The 18,101-nt window shown below is 44.9% G+C and overlaps 1 protein-coding gene across 3 annotated transcripts in view; it reads right to left on the bottom strand.

Annotated features, from left to right (window-relative positions):
* EGFLAM (EGF like, fibronectin type III and laminin G domains) overlaps positions 1–18,101 on the bottom strand; it is a 175,418-nt gene that overhangs the window by 26,192 nt on the left and 131,125 nt on the right. For 2 of the 3 annotated variants that reach the window (XM_081283692.1, XM_081283693.1), the window contains 6 exons: positions 17,998–18,098; positions 15,956–16,100; positions 12,365–12,554; positions 8,848–8,973; positions 7,508–7,751; positions 3,524–3,635 (listed from right to left, as the gene is read on the bottom strand). In XM_081283692.1, the coding sequence (XP_081139818.1) occupies positions 3,524–3,635; positions 7,508–7,751; positions 8,848–8,973; positions 12,365–12,554; positions 15,956–16,100; positions 17,998–18,098 (918 nt within the window). The remainder of the gene's footprint in view (positions 1–3,523; positions 3,636–7,507; positions 7,752–8,847; positions 8,974–12,364; positions 12,555–15,955; positions 16,101–17,997; positions 18,099–18,101) is intronic. The other variant, XM_081283694.1, reaches the window with a different exon arrangement.

The following is an 18,101-nucleotide window of genomic DNA, read 5'->3' as shown; positions in this document are numbered from 1 at the left end:
GAGATTCTTTGTTTTTTCAATTCTCAGGGAACTTCCCATATCAATCCCCCAAAGGCTTCCCTTGTTTCTTGCTGGGCTAGGTTACAAGCTGTACATAATAGTTAATGTCGGAGCTCATTCCAACAGGAGCCATGAGCAAACTGTTGAACTGTTATAACACACATCAATAAACAAAGATCTGAGAATCCTGGGGACAAACAAGTTATTAGGTAACATAAGTTATTATTTCCCTTGGTTTATGGTAAAAAAATGCAAATAGTAGTATGATTCCATCATTTACTTAATGAATGTTATTAGGTACCTACTAGGTCCCAGGTATTATGTTAAATGCTGGACAAACAAGAGCAAATAAGAAAGACACAGTACCTGTGCTGCAGGGGTTATACTCCTTGGAAGACTGACAAGCCCATGGGCAGATGGGTTCAGCACAGGTAAAGAATGTCTAGGTTCCTGTGGGTGCACCTGATGGGTAGGGATGGCTCTTACCTAACCCTAGACATAAGGAATAGGCAGGATGCTCAGGTAAGAGAACTGGAGAAACTGGAAGGAGTCAGGACTTGGAGGGTATAGAAGTAAATAAGGAAAGGACAAGTCAGATCATGCAGAGCCTTAGAGGTCATGTTAGGGGTTTACACTTCACCCAAAAGGCAAAGAGTTTTAAAAAGAAGAGAGGTGGGGTTGGGGAGGGGGAGAGGTATGTTTTAGGAAGGTTACTGGTCAGAGGGAGGAAAATGGATTTGGGGTCATGTCAGGGGTGGAGATGAGGAGATAGAGATCATAGAGGAGGTTGCTCATTTCTTTCTGGGAGGGTTCTAGGTCCACTCAGGTAGCCCAGGGAAATCTTGATTAAATTAATAGACTAAATTTCCTTTGATCCATAACCTTGAGACAACTTCATGGGTCCTTATTTAACTGGAAGGTCATCAAAGAAGCCAAAGCGTTTTCAGGAAGTCTTGTGGCTCAACACAATACAGAACCAGGCAGGAACTGTTGCCACAAACCCAGGTGTTTTTATCCCTTGTTTTTGCTCTTACCCCAGAGTTAAAATAAGAGTAAGGTAAAAGGAGCAAGGTTGCAGGAGCCACCAGGTTTCAGAGCTGCAGGATGTTCTGAAAAGATGGAATTCTCATTGTGTCCACTGCATGGAGACAGGCCTCTGGGACTAAGAATCCATTCCTTTTGGAAGCTGTTATGGATTGGATGTGGGGTATCCCCCTAAAGCTCATGTGTGAGACCACACAAGGAGGTTCAGAAGAGAAATGATTGGATTGTAAGAGTCTTAACCCAATTAGTGAATTAATCCCCCTGATTGGGATTAACTGAGTGGTAACTGAAGTGGTAGGGTGTGGCTGGAGGAGGCCGGAATTGGGGTGCGGCTTTGGGGTATATATTTGTATCTGGCAAGTGGAGACCTCTCTCTCTCTCTCTCTCTCTCTTTCTGCTTCCCGATCATCATGTGAGCTGCTTCCCTCCACCATACTCTCCTTCATGGATGTCCTGCCTTACCTCTAGCCCTGGGGAATGGAGCTGGCTCTCTGTGGATTGAGACCTATGAAACCATGAGCCCTTAAATAGAACTTTGCCTCCTCTACAATTGTGTCGGTCGGGTCTTTAAATCACAGTGGTGAAAAAGATGATTAAAACATCCACTCGGTGTCCTCCCCAGTCACCCTCCTGTTGAGGCAGGGCTACAGCTGCCATACCTACAGGACCAGGAGAGAAGCCAACAGACCCACCAGAGGGAGGCCTGCTGAGTCAGGTGCTCCCTGCCGGGACCTGACTGCTGCATGGTGGCCACCACACACCCTCACCACCACTGGGGGTTTTGGGAGCCCTCAGGAACACCGCCTGCAGCTGGAGCAGAGGGCCTTGTGGGTGACGAAGGTCAGCCATTGGGCTTTCCATGCCTGGCTGAGAAGCTTCAGAGGAACTTTCCTCAAGTGCACACGCCATAGGCATACGTCCCCGCGTGTTTGCATTGCTCCAGGTGGGCACAGGCTCCAATCCGCTCTGTCCACCCACAGGCAGTTCAAAAAAGCCAAAAGGGAGAGTGGACTCTAGGGTATGGGTTTAATTCTCATTCACTCGTGTGGTGATAACATCAACCCTGAAGTGTGGTGCTTTTGATGTTACCATTGGGTTGTCTCTGGGATCCTAAAAGCAAATACCATGAGCTGAAGAGCTCCTTATTTACAATCAGAGGTTATAACCCTACTGTTTCCAAAACTTCCATCCTGAGCTTTCATTCCTGTTTCACAGATGACTGTCAGGACTTGATACAATCCTCCCTTCCTCCCTCCCTTTATTTAAATTTTATGTGTTCAAGCCAATAGTCAGTCGGGTCTATACTGCTAGAATGTTCTGGACTGCACCAGAAGTGACTCCAATTCTCCTTTCAAAATTCTATTTCCTTCATCCGTCTCCCCTCCTCTTTTCCTAGGTGTGAGTGGTGTCTACCTCTTCAAGCATACCCAGTTTGGGATTCTTCTCATCTCAAGGGGGTTCTTGGTTCAGGACCCCTAGTGCTGCAGTCTCTAAGGCTGGCTTCTGGACATACATATCTATCTTTGTCTTTTCTGCCAAATACCACTTTTTCCCCAACAAAGGTCTTTTTCCTTCTTTTTCTATCAAAACATTTGCTTGTCAGGATACCAAAATTTGTCAGTGCCTCCTTAAATCTCACTTTGCCCGGAATGGAGACTGTTGAGAAACCAATTGTTCTCTCCGTTTTTCGGGGGCTCTAATTTTTGTGTGTGAAGAATTCTAGTGATTTAAGCAAATTTTCCTTTTTTTTGCCTCTATCATGTTTTTTCTCCCTGGACATGACCTAGAAATGAAATCATGGAGGAAAGTCACAAACTCCAGTAAATATTCTGCCCTTGAGTTCCTTAACAGTATGTTAATACGTAATGATAATCATCATAATTAATAATAAGTAAAGCTACATAGTGCTGCCCAGGTACTGTTGTACTTTGTATTGATAATTCTTGCATTTCTCAGACCCAATCATTGTCATTACGGTCACTGTGTGAATATAATAGTGAAATGAGACAAATAACCTAGGAGGTCAAGTAACCAACATGACCTTATGCCATCAGTAAGTAACAAAGTTAGATTTTGAATGCCAACATTATGGTTTGACAGTCCGTTTTTATAAGCTTAATCTTTCCTGTACCACCGACTCTACCTCACAGACTGTGTTCTGATCTGCTCCATTGATTCTGCCCATAAGGACAGGGTAGTAATGGGGGTAAAGGGGAGAGAAGGCAATTTTTTAAGTGCTCTTCTTATTAAGTATTAATTCATGTGTCCATACAGCAAACCTATGAAGCCTGTACTATTATTATGCCCATTTACAGTTAAGGAATAAAAAAAAAGGAATTGCCCAGTGGAGGGCTGGGATTTCCATCCAGGCACTGGAATCTGTGTGCTTAAACACTATACAGTGCTGCTTTTCCACCGTGTTCAGTAGAAAACAGTAACCTGGTTTTCACTCTCAGATGGGAGACAGGGTTGTTCTTACCACTGCCATTCCCTCTACTGTCTTCTGCTTATCCACCTGTAAGATGCCATTCTTCGCTGTGCGAGACACACGAAGCTCGTGCCATTGGCCCAGGGTGAGGGCATCTTCACTCCTGTGGAAGGGACATGTATGTTAATTTCATTTGTCAACTTGGCTGAGTGAAGGGATACCCAGGAAACTGGTAAGATGTTATTTTGGGGTGAGTCTGTGAGGGCATTTGGGGAAGAGATTAGCATTTGAGTTGGCAGACTGTGTAAAGAAGATGGCCCACCAATGTGGATGGGCATCATCCATCTGCTGTGGGCCCGAATAGAAGAAAAAAATGGAAGAAAGGTGAATTTCCTCTCTAAGGAAGCTGGGACATCCATGCTCTCCTGTCTTTGGACATTGGCGCTCTCAGTTCTTAGGTCTTCAGACATGGACCTTTAGCCTCCTGGTTCTTGGACCTTCAGACTCAAACTGGGGCTTACACCAGGGTCTTCCCTGGTTCTCTGGACTGGAGGCTTGGGCAGAACTACACCACTGGTTTATAGATGGCAGACCATAGGACTTTTCACTTTCCATCACCATGTAAGCCAATGTTTCTAGATAAAACTCTTTCTGTGTATCTATATTTAACCTATAGGTTCTGTTTTGATGATAATCCTGACGAATATGGATGGAAATAAGCCTGAGTTAGCATATTATGGATAATTTTCATCAATCTAGTTATGAAAAAACTAATACAAACCTTAGTAAACTCAATCCATTCAGCAAAAGGAAAACAATGTCTACTGAGTAACAAAGCAGTACCGACTACCATTTATTGAATGCCTTCATGGGAGGAGAATTGCTTTTATAATTTTATTTCTTCCTTGAAAAAGACTGAAATGTGGGCACAGTAGATCTGGCTTCCTGGATGAAAGGTGACATGAAGGTAAAATATTATAGTAATTGTGCACAATCTTTGAAGAAGAGAAAAATTATATAGGTATGGTGCAAAAAAACAGATTCCTTGGTATATGGATGCCTGCAATATTTTTTGAAATGCATATAAAGCAAGGATGGAATGGATGGATAGATATGATAAATCAAGTGTGGCAAAACATTAATTATAGGTTACAGGTGTTATATATAAGGATATTTACAACTCTTCAAAAGTTTTTTTAACTTTTCATAATGAAATTTGGGGGAGATGCTATGATTTGAATATGTCCCCCCAAGTCCATATGCTGGGAACTTATCCTCAATGTCTCAATGTTAATAGTGTTGAGAGGCGATTAGGTCAAGAGGACTCTACTTTCATCAGTGGATTAAGACCAACATCACTGGAGTGAGTTAGTTACAGTGGGGGTGGGTTCCTAGTAAAAGGATAGATTCAGATCCCTTCCTCTTCCACCCTCTCTTATATGTGTACTCTCTTCCCCGTCTACATTTTGCCATGGGATGACACAGTTAAAGTCCCCTGCCAGCATGCAGCCCCTTAACCTTGAATTTTCCAGCCTCCAGAACTGTGATAAATAAGTCTCTGTTCCTTATAAATTACCCTGTCTCAGGTATTTTGTTATAGCAGCACAAAGTGGACTAAGACAAGGGAAAATAGATTCTATGTTCTCTGATGTTATGAAAAGGATTACAATTACTTTAAAATTCAATTACTAAATTGGGGTGGAAGAGCTTGAAACTTAAATGATATTTAGAGGTGTTTTATGCATTTATTTTTTATAGTGAGGTGTGCAGAAAGAGTATCATTATTGCATTTGTATTTCTAGTTCCTGGCCCTCACTGAACCTCCCAATTATTTTTTGGTCCTGGATGATCTTTAGAAAACCACAAGGAATACCGATGGGCACAATTATTGAAGGGTCACCACCCCCTCATTTGATTCTTCAGCTCAGGCAAATGCTTTTGTGATTTGTCCTTAGCAATTAGAATTTAATCACCTTGGTTGAATCAATATGCAATAAAGAAACAAGAGGCTCCTTTAAAGTGGTCTACTTCCATAATAACTAACAGCACCCTTGTCATGTTCTTGTCCTGCCGAGGTCAGTGGCTGTCAATAAGCTTCCTCCCTCCACACAGTGTATTGATCAAGCCATCAAGAGCTCATTCCGATTGTCTTTATTTTTGAATCAAGTTCATAATGATTTTGACCATCTTGTCCTTTTCCTGAAGTCAAAATGGTTTGGCCAATTCTACAACTTCCTGCAGTTCAGACCTTCACTGAATTTTCCTAATTGAGGGGGAAGTCTTCGAAATGATTTTCAAAATAAATAGCTTCCAGAGAGGCATCTGAAATACCAGCTGTGATCACTGTTGTCAGGTCCCAGTGGGCAGAGCAGGGGACCAGGGTCAGGTAGCAGTTTGTTTCTTGGAGACTCTTGCCTCATTTTCAATATCTAATACTCAAGAGTTCTCTTTCCAATCACCTTTCCTGACAGGTGGGAAAATAACTTACATTTAAAAAAACATTAGAATTACAACGTGCCAAAAACAGACACAGAGTTAGGCAAGAGAGAAATTCTGGACCACGGCTAGAGCTGCCCCCAGAGAGAGGCAGGAAGACAGGGTAGACTGTTTAGAGGAGGCTGATGAGTCCTGTCCTCCCCAAGCTCTTTCTCATCATTCCTTACCTAGAAGAAGCCATTTAAAGTGCAAGGTGATATCAAAGTGTCCTCCTTTCTAAATCTGACATACAGTTCTAAGTGAATTGCTCCGGCTCTTTTGCATAATCATATGTAAATGGAATCAATTAAATACCCACCAAAGCTGTGCTAAGGTATAGGATGTTTTTGCTTAACCAGAGATACAAAAATGTTTTGTCCATTCCCCAAGGTGGAAGGTGTCACCGATGTGTGGGAATTCAGCCACAAGGACAAAAATCAACCATCTTTTCAAATAATTGTTGGAACTTAATGCAGAGAGCATTCCCCATCAGCTATGAAAAATGATCAGCAGTTAAGGGCAATGCATGGTGGTAACACCTCACCCACACACTCTCTAAAAAGGACAGGCTAGAAATATGAATACAGCCAGCAATTTCCCTTAAAACAACAACAACAGAATAACTGATAACCTGTTGCGGGGTGCCATTAAGTACACCCTAGTGAGTTCCAAAAGAGAAGAATCAGACAAATGTAGGAACAAGAAGAATGTCTGCATTAGATCAGTGGCCCTCAGGCTTGAAGGTTAAAACTACCATGAAAGAAACATAATGAGCAGAGGAAGACAGAAACCAGTAGGAAAAACAACACCTGCAAAACACAGGCTCCAAGGGATTCAAAATGATACTGACCTCTTGTACAGGAACCATTGATCTGCTACGGAATTTAATAGTACAAATTAGATAACAGGAGGAAAGTGTTGCCTAGTCAGAACAATCTTGCAAATATCAGCCAACACTTTAGAGGCACCCATGTATTGCCATGCTGCTAAAAAGTGCCCATCACACATCCTTCTGGAACTTTCTGCTCTTTGCTATGTTGATGATTTATTGTCAGGTTCCTTCATAGAGAGAACACTAAGTAAGAGACTTGCTAAATATCTGATTACCACCAAAAAAAAAAAAAAAAAGCTCAAGAGGAAAGTTAAAAATTAAAATGAAATCATGAAGGATATTTTTATTGGTTAAATATTTGTGAATACATTTTTTACTAGTCAACATGTGTTGGTTGAGCCCTTCCACTTGACGTTCTGTGTCAGGCGCTGATTGGTTACAATTAACGGTGCTCCTTCAGAAGGCAGAGCATGACAGCAGGTGGAAATGGAGGCAGTTTACCTTCCATGGGGGAAAAGCCCATTTTTAACAGTTTGGAGCAGAGAATCGTTACTTGTTGGGTCGTTACTTGGGAAAGGAAACTTGCAGGCAGGAGGGAAGCCTGTCATCTTTAAGAAGCAGGAGAGGTTTCCAAAGAGAACAGTGTAGGGAAGACAGGAGGAGGACAGGCTGGTAGATGGCAATTTGGTCTTTGGTGGGGGGAGGCTGCAGATGGTATCAGATCTCACCTCAGAACACCAGTCCCAGAGCCGCAGTCAAAACGGAACTCCACGTGGCCGCCGGCCATCGTGATGGACAGGAAGTCCTTGCTGTTCGTGTCATAACTGTATAGGAGAACACCGTCCCCTGAGTCTGGCCGAAACGTGATCTCAAACTCAGTGAAGGAGAGGTAATGCTGAGGCTCCAGGGGCCAGGGTGTGGCAGCGAAGGATCTCAGAGACTCTCTGAACTGAGGGATGGTCAAGGTGAAAGCTGAAGGAACAAGCACCGTGTTAGGAATCCCTGTGTGTTAGGAATCCCAGGGCTGTGTCAGTTTGCTCCTGGGCACAGACCTATCCTGCAGTTCCCTGCTGCCTACAGGTGGACAAGTAGGGTGACTAGATTCTGACCAGTGGAATGGGGTTGAAAATATCAAATGGCATCCCAGGTATGGCCCCTAACACTTCCCTCCATCCTTCCTGCTGTCTCTTTTCACAGAGCCAAGGAGAGCCACTGGGTAGAAGGGACCTGGGTCCCTGAGTGACTGTGTGGAGCAGAACCAACAGCACCAGCACTAACCTGCAGTGACTTGTGATTGAGCAAGAATAACTACTGAAGTGTGAGATGGTGTGCAACAGCACTGGCACATTCTGACTCACACGTACCCTTTTAGTGGTATGGATTTGAGATTATGTTTTGTTTTTTTTTTAAACTTTCCCAGTGTGATATCTTAGGTCCAAACCTGAATCACTCACAGAGGAATCTGACTTCCTTTAGTGATCTTAGCTCTAGTCTTGTTTTAATTTTGGAATTCTGGATATATTAAAGCACCCTCAAGCCTGTATGCTTTCCCAAGTCTTAGATTTTCTCTGCACCTGTGTTTGCATGCCTGTGTTACATGTATAGATATGTGTGTGTGTGTACAGAAATATATAGACACAGATTTATTACACACAATATTACAAGGTGGAATAACTCAGTGGAACCATAAAAAGAAGAAAAAGTAGAGCACTTTTGTCTCATCGTATCATTAATTTCTGTGTATGCCTTCCCAAACTTTTCTCTGAAACTGTCAGATGTTTAAAAAAAGCATAAGCTTTAAATACTTTTAATTCAGTGTGGTACAAACCACACAAATACAGGCTTTCTAAAAGGTATGAGGAGCCCATCCAAGCTTAGCATCTCAAAGTGAATGTATCTTTGGTTGGTTTGGAACTATGGCACAATGACTTATTTTCATCCCTCCCAACAAAGCAATCTTGATCCCATAAAAATATATGGGGCTTTGCTAAAAGTGCACTGATGAAAGATCGGATCCATGCAAATTAACATGCAGATAGAAACTGCCATCAACTTGCTTCTTTCTCACCATCTTCACAGTGTCGACCTTTGAACCCAAGGGGACAGAGGCAAATGTAGGAGTCGGCTTTGATTGCTGTGCAGGTGCCACCATTGATGCACGAGGCCTCATCACATATTCCACTGCTGCATTCCCCTAAATGCAGAAGAGAAGGAAAAAGCCAATCCACCAGGCCATCCATGCAACTCCCGTGCAACCACACAGACATTCATGGCCCTGAAAAATTATACCCTGGTTCCCACTCCTGTTGGTCTGCACCCCTGCACGCTGCACACTGGCTTGCAGCATAAGTGGAAACTTCTCTTCTTTTTTATATGATTTTGACATATCCTTTCTAAAGAGCCTCAGGAACTTTTAAAGACATGATGGACACAATAAATCAAATAATAAATCATTGGGCAATTTTAGGACCACCCATGGGAATGACTGAATTTTTCCTGCTTTCATCCATCTCTCTGTTGTTCCCGAAAGAGTGGATTTCAATCCCTCTGATGGCAACAGAGTGTTTATGTTAAAAGCATTCTAATTTGTGTGACCCCAATTAGCTTAAGTGCGGCTGCCTTGTTGGTTCAAAGTTGAGACAAGCAGGATAAGCGCTGGAGGAGTTCAGCAGCCGTGCCTAAGCTTATTAACTTGTCTGGGCTGTGGACTTCTCTGTCTGGGAAAGGGAGGGGGAGGGGAGGGCTCCATGGTGCCGAGTGGAATCCCTGTTTCTATTTCCAAAGTTACAGTTGTATGAAGGACAGCAAGGTGCCCTCCAGCAAAGACTGTTGAAGGGTCAGCTTCAGATGGGCCCATTCTCCCTACTGGACACCTCAGAGAGCTGCATAGAGGACTCCTTTGTTATTTTTAAGATTATGAGATGAAGGGAAACAAATGGACACTTTCTGGCTGCTTTCCTTCTGCTTCTCTGGTCCTCCAATTCTTTCTTTAGACACAGGGACCACAACCCGGCCCAGTGGTATGGATTTGAGATGATGTTAAACCTGAACTACATAGGGTAGAGCAAAGCACCTGCTGCCGGGTTGAAGCAGAGGGGAACGTTTGTGATTGGGCCTGAGGAGTCCAGCTATGGCGCTTGCCCTCCCCAGTCTCCAACATGGCACCTGTGTGGGCTGGAAGCTGCCCCTCTGTGAGACAAGGGGCCCTCCGTGTCCTGATTGTGTCATCTCAGTAGGACAAGTGTCACGGTGCTTTCCTGATCAGCCACCTGCTTTCATTGGTCCAGTTTTGTCTTTTTATAGACTCACTGGGAGCAGGGTGGTGCTCTTAGCATGTACCCAGGAGAGGAGACTGGCTTCAGAGGCTGCTAACAGGATTTAGTTAAAGTCCTTTAGAGGGAGCACCACCCAGGCTGGGCTGGACTGGACTCTGTGAATTGTAGCTGTTGGACACTGAGAATTCTGGTAGAAGTGACTGTGGCCTCTCTTCAGCCACAAACCTGAGAACATGGCACCCAGCATTCGGTCTCCACAGAGACACCAGTGTTGGTCGTAAAGAGCTGAACTCTCACAGGTCCCTGTGCATCACCTATTTCTGTGGAGTGCAACTCTTTCTCAGAGGAGGCCTATTTCCAGAGGAAAAGTGGTGTCCTCAGATCCTTTCAGAGACACATGGAAGAAATTACTTGACATTATTGCATGTGAAAACCAGCCATCTCAGGGTATTTACTTGATGAAAGCAGAGTTTCAGCAAGATCATGCAGGCAATGGCATGCAAGGTCAAGGTGACTGATGAGGGGCGGGGGAGGGGGGAGGAAAGAAATCCCATGGGGAGGTAAGCAAGGATAGAACAGGGAGAGAGCAGAGGAATATCCCCAAAGAACCAATTCATTCTGGAAACTGAAAGAGGAAGGAGACTTCAGCAGTATCTCAAGTTGTGTAGCTTGGAGACAAGAATAACCATGCCAACAGTGAGGAGATGGGGGCCATGAAGTGAGGAAGCAGAGGAGGAGTTTGCTTGGGCTCCATTTTAAGCACAAGAAGACTGTGGGAATGTCTGCTGTGGGAGTCCAGAGTCAAAGAAAGGAGACAGGTTCCCTGGGTTACCAGTCCAGGGTCACTGTGGCACTTGTTAAAGTAGGAGAAGACATATCTGAGTAAGTAGAATACGCAGAGAGGCTAATGGTGCAGGGCGTCTGTGAACTTAGATGGGGAAAATATTACTTCCTCATTGTTCTGACCAGAATTGAGTGTCTCTCTCAACCATTATTTTAAATTCTTTTAACTCCCATTTTTTTGGTGCTGGAGATTAAGTCGGGCTGTGCACGTTCTCTACCACTGAGCTCCCTGCCCAGCCCTTCCTTGAACTATTAATTCGGGGATGAACTCCAAGTTCATTGCCAGTTTAGTGATCTCCCAGGTATCGTTACATTGCATTTGTTGCAAATATCTTAAAATACATCTGCTGGTGGCTACTTTGAAATCATGTTGTCATTTCACTCACTAGAGACCCTCTCTCTACCCAGTCCCTAAAAATCTCCCTGTTACACACGATTATTGCACTATCACTTCTCTTTTGTAACACTTCCCCCAATTGTCATTTTCCTTTGATTCGTGGGATTATTTGATTGACGAGGTCTCTCCTCATGGCAGCTGCATGACAGCCCAGCTGGGACCTGTCTGTCTCGTTCATCACTTCATCTCTAGCACTCAGCATTGAGACGAGCACTAAACATGTGCTCAAATAAGTATTTATTGAGTGAAAGAATGAGTAAGAGTTGATGAGCCGGAGTGAGACTCACGGCTGTCACCGATAGGCGCTGTGTTGCATCTTCCTCAAAGTTCATAGGTTGACACCCTCACTCCCAATGTGGCTGCACTTGGAAATAAGGCCTTTAAGGAGGTAATTAATATTACATGAGATCTTGGGAGGGGGGCTCAGGTCCAATCTATTGTCCTTAGAAGAAAAGGAAATTTGGATGCAGAGACCCAGGGGCACACACACAGAGGAAGACCACGTGAGGCTCTTCGAGAGAGCAGCCAGCCAGCCGAAAGCTCAGCAAAGAGCCCCAGGGGAAGTAGAGCCTGCCTGCACCTTGACCTTGGACTTCCAGCCTCCAGAACTGGAGAAAACAAACTGCTGATATTTAGGCCATGCGATCTGTGACACTGTGTTACTGCAGCCTTGGGAACCAAGACAGAAAATGTGTGGCATGGTGGTCAAAAATGAGAATTTGACCTTCTTCCTGTAGAACAGAGGACACAGAAAATATCTTCTTATATGATTGTGTTGGCTTTTACCCTGGACAGGGAAAGTTGGGGTGAGAAGGCTGATGGGTTTGCTCTGCCCAGTGTGCCCACACTGCATTTCAAGCAGAGGTTAAGATGGCAGCAGGGTACGTCCCAGGGTTTGCTTCACCCTATTGATACCATATGCTCAGAGTCAAGGTCAACATGTTCACAGGGCACCAGCATTCGCCGTCCTCCCCCCTGAAGTTCTGCAGCCCTTCTGGCTGCTCACCTTCCTGGCCCAAACCAGAAAGGTAACCCCACAAACCCTCCCAACCCGCTGGGCAGTCACTTACCCACATCAGCTCCACTAAGGGCTTTCCCCCGCGGCCAAGGCCTCATATCCATTCTCTTCCCATTAACCGAAAGCGACTGCACACAGCCTTGAAAGCCTCGGTTTGTTCCCGTTGCTCTGACCAACCAGTAAGCGCTGGGAGCCCCACCAAGATATAGAGGTGTCCGGAAGGTAATTTTACTGTACTGGCCCTTTAAGAAAAATAAGAAGGATCTCACCAAACAAACTCAAAAGCCAAAACACAGCAGAATTTGGTAAAGAAGGCTGTTAAGATGCAGGTTACAGTCCCAGGGTTCTCTTTCACAAGCATTTGTCTTTAAGACACAGCCCTGTTGAGAAATGAAACCCACAGTTACCATGTGAAACTCAGGGAGCTCCCAGGGGGGCTGTGCTTCCTGCAGGGAGGATGTTGGAATGCCCAGAAAGGAAGGGAAGGGAGGTCAGAGCCCAGACCAACCCAGCAGGCCCTGGACCATGCCAGGCATCCAAAAACAACCTTTCTCTTTCCAATCCTGACACCAATTTACTGTGTACCTTAGACGGGTCATAGGGCTATACTGTCCCCCAAAGGTGGCCATACTAATTTGGGGTATATGTGGGCCAATACCTACCCTTTCACTCACCAAACCGCCTTTATACTATGTACTGCAGAAAACACCACAGGGGAGTAATTGCCAAACAGATTGTGTTGCAAGATATTTTTCAGTTGGCCTATGGATGCAACTTGTTTTTAAAAATGTCATTACAGCGAGGCAGGGAAATTTCCAATCTTAGACCGAACCGCAATCCAGATAGCAGATTTGGAGGTTACAAAATATAGAGCTGAACATTAGTAGGAGAAAATTAAGATACCGTGTTCTTTGTTTTTGTTAGGAAAGAAATATTTCCTTCATTTGAATGAAAGGATAAACACAGGATCTGGGGAAAGGCACGCGGCCACAACTTAATAAACACACAAATCTGAATCCTTTTAACTCTGTTTCCAGCAAGTAGAAATGTAATCATTGTTTTTCTCTTTTGTAATGAACAGATAAGAATCATCTGTTAATAGGGGACTGAGCAGGACAGTAGTTGCAGTGGGGTTGGAGGATTAATTAAGTTGTTTGCCAGCTGCTGGACACAGTGCTTTCATTAGATGAATTAAACACTTTCTTGGCTTCTCTTATCAAGATCTTCAGAGTTCTCTTCTTCCTGATCCCATCCTCACCCTTTGGGTCTTATCCCCTGATCCAGGATGGAAGCAGGTGAACTGACAGCTCATTCTCTTTCTAGAGCATTAAGTGCATCAGAGGGGTGGGTGTCTCCTTGGAGGAGCCCTTCACAACGTCTCTCAGCCAGCTGCTTTAAGCCTTTACCCCTCATGAGGTTAATTTTGGGTCCCTGGAGACTGCTTTGCCTGCAGAAATGGAAGTGATCTGGAGTTTGCATTACCCCAGAACCGCCCTTGACAGTTTGAGACAGCTCTGAGGTATAGTCTATACTCCAGAGCTCCACTGGGGGACCAGGTCGGAGCCACACACTGAAGAACTGTGTCTGAGATCTGGCCCTTGCTGACTTCTTCCTCTTCCCTGTTCATCTTCTCTTCTCCCTTACCACTCTCCCTGAGGTGTATTTTCTTAATATATTACTTGTATGGGATTCCTCATCTCAAGCTTGCTTCTAGGGAAGCAAACTTAAAATAGAATTGCTGTCTCCCCAGACAGTTTATTAAATATTCCACATCTGTGGTCCTGCTTACTTGCTCAGCAAGTCCCAGTAGGGTAGAGGCAAACTTTGCCCTGAGTGCCCACAAAAAACTACCTGATGTTTTGCAATTAATTCTTATATTTATTAAAATTGTAGTTTTAGGAGACTGGAAAAAATGTGAAAACGTAAATCATCTGAACTCACATTAGTCATTGGATTCCTTGTACATTTCTATCAAAGGTTTAGATAACTTGCTTTTTGAATACCTGTCCCCCCAAAGGCAGAAAAACATCCCCTGAGACAGTCCATATCATACACCTTTGTATGATTAGGTGAAGTTAAAAATGGTCTCCCCAAGGCATTTCCCGTTCCGTTTCAGGCTTAGGGGTCAACTGAATAAAACCTCCTTCCCCAAGACTCTTTTTTTCATTCTGCAATGAAAAGCAATGTGCCCTCATCTTCTCATATCTAAACAAATACCCCTTCCATCAACCATTAAAAGGATTTTAAGTTATCTTCCTATGTGGGTGACTGGCCCTTGAATGTGCTCCTATTTTTCTGTGGCTCTCTTAGAATGTCATTACAGAAATAAATGTAATCCTTTTAGAGGATTAGAGTCACCATTACAGTCACTGGAAACTATTATATAGTCACTAGAACAGAAAAAGACTGTTACCACCTTTTTTCTACGTTCTATGCCTCTATTAATGCAGCCTATACTTTCCTTATCTTGTTTTTACTGCTCTGTTTTTTCATCATCACTGAATTTCCTTGCTTTAAACTATAGGACATTTTTACATGCATTGCATGTATTTTAACATCCTGTCTTCTTGTTTGTATTTTGTGTCCAAGTTTGAAGTCTTTTTAGTTCTATCAAATTTCATTTATTAAGTTTGTCTTATTGTTCTGGCATTGATGTGACTTTGTGGTTCATTTATGTGTCCTTTTTTTTTTAACACAATATCTTTATTTTTTATGTGGTGCTGAGGATCAAACCCAGTACCTCACATGTGCAAGATAGGTGCTCTACCACCAAGCCAGAGCCCCAGTCCCTGCCTGCCCTTTTATTCTCCAGGAATATGGGTATAAATGGTGTCCCTGTACTCACATTCATTACATTTGGATTTTTGTTCCTTTGGAAACTTTGGGTCCAAATTTATGACTTTTTTTTTTTTTTTTGCCTTTAGAATCATGAAGACATGACCCTTTATATGACATACCTTGCCAGAACAGAGTAGTGGAGAGCCCAGGAGGGGAGGAAGCTTAGACATATACACAATGGTTTCCTTGCTCCATTTGCACTAAGAGAACACAGATACCTGCCTGTTTATAATTACAGGTTCCGTGTCTTGGCAGATTGCTAACCTGAGCTCTTTACCCTAAACACAGTCTTCAAATTACTCAGAGCATAACAAATACATGAATTCCTAGGTGATCTGCTGAGTAACCCAACAGTTAAATTATTTCCCCACTTCCCACAATGACGACCTCCACAAAGGTGGTGAATTCATTATTCCTGCATCTTGAACCAAAGGAATCTTTCCAGCTATTTTCTAAAGCCACAGGACTCTGACCCTCCTGCCTCAAAAGGAAGCTTTGTGTCTAACATTGATGAGGGACTGTTCTTCCAACAGGGGCTTTCCTTGGCCTTCATGTCCCTGTGATGTCCTTGTGGATGCAGAACATGTTCCTGGGCACACTGCACCCAGCAGCCATGATGCCTGTTCAAGTCTCCCTGCAGTGCGTGTGGCCTGAAAGCTCACCTGGAGCAGAGCAGGAGCTTGGCAAAGCCGTGGTGTGGGTCCCTTTGCATCCTGCTGACTGACCCTGCCTCAGCTCTCTGCAGGGAGCCCCTCTCCGGAAGCCAAGGGTGAGTGTCAGTGGGCCGGCAGGGTGTGAGCCTTACCTGGGACTGGCCTGTCATGGGGGTGCCATTGTTCAGCTGCAGCAGCCCATTCAGCCCATCTCTGTAGAGCACCACTGTGTGCCAGGCCCCCAGTTTGATTTTAGTCTCACTTACAATGATAGCGACCCCTGTTCCACAATTAAACCTGTTAGGAGAAAAGGGAAGGAAGATTCTTTGAACAATTGGTTCACTGTGTTTCCAGACTCTATGGACATACCTTCCAGGACATCAGCTCCTTCCAGAGTGGATCTGTTCAGAGCTGTGCCTACAGATATCAGCAGCGGTGTAAACCTGAGCCTGGATGAGCAAGATGCCTCTTCCCTGGAGGCTCCATCTATTTCTCCTTAACCTGTCCACGGAGCCTTTGGACATAGTGTCTTCTTCGCTGGATCATCTCTGCAGCTCAGAAAATGACAGGCAGCCAAAGCCCTCCCTTCTCTTTTTCAGATACTGCCAGATGTGGAAAGTGGGTTTGAGGTGCATAGAATTAGAATGTGAGCCACTCTGCTTCCAGACATTTCTCTGTGGACTTTCTCCACCTCTCAAATGACAGGCAGAGTGATATTAATAAAACATAAAAATCCAAGTCTTCACACTCATTTTGGCAAGCCGGCCAGCCCTGCCATCTGTGGGCAGCTGTACCCACATACAGGTGAGGTTTCTATAGGAGCCTCCAGCTCTGGGGCCAGGTGTGGGGCAGAGGAGGAGCATGCTTAGGTGGCTGCATTATTTTCTTTTCCCAACCTCCCTAGGGTCCAGGGCTGTCCGATCATCACTATGCCTGAGAGGCAGAACTTTGGTCCTCTCTGGTTAACTTCTAAACAGCCACCATGCCACTTGCATATGGATCCTGAGAGTGCTTCCCTGGAGAAGGTGTGATGGGCATTGTCCTTATTAGGATGTGCACAGTCCGAAGCCCTCTTTTCCTATCCTCCCATTTTTCTCATGACCTCAGTGGAATGGAATGGTGTCCACAGGCTTCATAGAGGGGGATGTCAGAATCACTCAGTGTGCACGGCAGAGCTTAAGAGCTGCTACCAGCCAGGAACTGCCAGAGCTATTGTGCATCTCTCGCAACCTCCAGGTGCTAGAGCCCCATGAGGTTAGAACCACTGCCCAATCCTGGCAGCTGCCATAAAACTTCCAGAAATGAAATCACTTAGCAAAGAATGAAGGTCTATTTTCTAGTTCAATTGGGATGCTTAAAAGTTTTTCTACATGAAAATTACTTTGTATGCTGAAATAATATAAAGGGACCATAACCTCTGATGCATCTCAAGTGCCTGCTGAGGAGATGGGGTTGTGGGATGGGGGAACTGCTCCAGGCACCTGTACAGGTGAACTCACTCAATCCACTGAGGTCCTGGAGAGATGCAGGCTCAGAGAGGTGCTATCAGGCGCTGCAGGTGAGGCAGCAGGGAAACAGAGCCATTGGGACCTCAGCCAAGCACCACGGAGAATGACAAGGCAGAAGCCCCCTGGTCACTCACAAATAGGTACTGGGTATACCCCTCACTCCTCCCTGAAACTGTCCTGGGAAGGCCACCCATGTACTAGGGGTGGCTTCTAAAAGTGTGCTGGGAGGAATGACCAGGGCAGAGGAGGCAACCCACTGGGTTCACCACAGCCCTGAGGGAAAGAGGACGTGGCTTGAGCCTCCGTGAACCCTCTGGAGGCTGTGGGCTCCTCTCTGCTCTCTGTGGCCATCAACCCTGTTTGCCCCAAGGGTACCAAAAGGAGCTCGCAGCCTTCTTCCCATCAAGTCCACTGGAGCCCCAGCACAGAAGGGTTGACCTCCGGCTTCCTGTTGCATCAGAGCTGGGTGCACCAGAGCTGTCTGCTGCTGGGTGAATGGGGCGGCAGGTTCCAAACCCCAGGTTTTGAAAGGCACCCTGAAGTCCTGACGCTCGGTGTTGGGGAAACCGGTCGGCACTCCTCTTCTACACGAGTCCATCCTCTCTATGTTTTTACTTACTCTATAAACTTGTCATATAATGTAAGGAGAATTTTAAAAAACTGGTAGGGATTTGGGCAAGAGTTACCTGAACTGCAGGGAGCGTCGGATGACAGCCAGGGACATGAAGTCGCCCCTTCCATATTCGTTCTCCCCGCAGTAGAGCAGCAAGCCATCCTCTGCCTCTGCCTG

The sequence above is a fragment of the Spermophilus citellus genome (genome assembly GCF_964194105.1).
Source record: "Spermophilus citellus genome assembly, chromosome: 1".
In the NCBI taxonomy this organism is placed as follows: Eukaryota; Metazoa; Chordata; class Mammalia; order Rodentia; family Sciuridae; genus Spermophilus; species Spermophilus citellus.
Note: the sequence above shows the minus strand (reverse complement) of the source record. Positions and strands in the feature narration are given on the sequence as shown.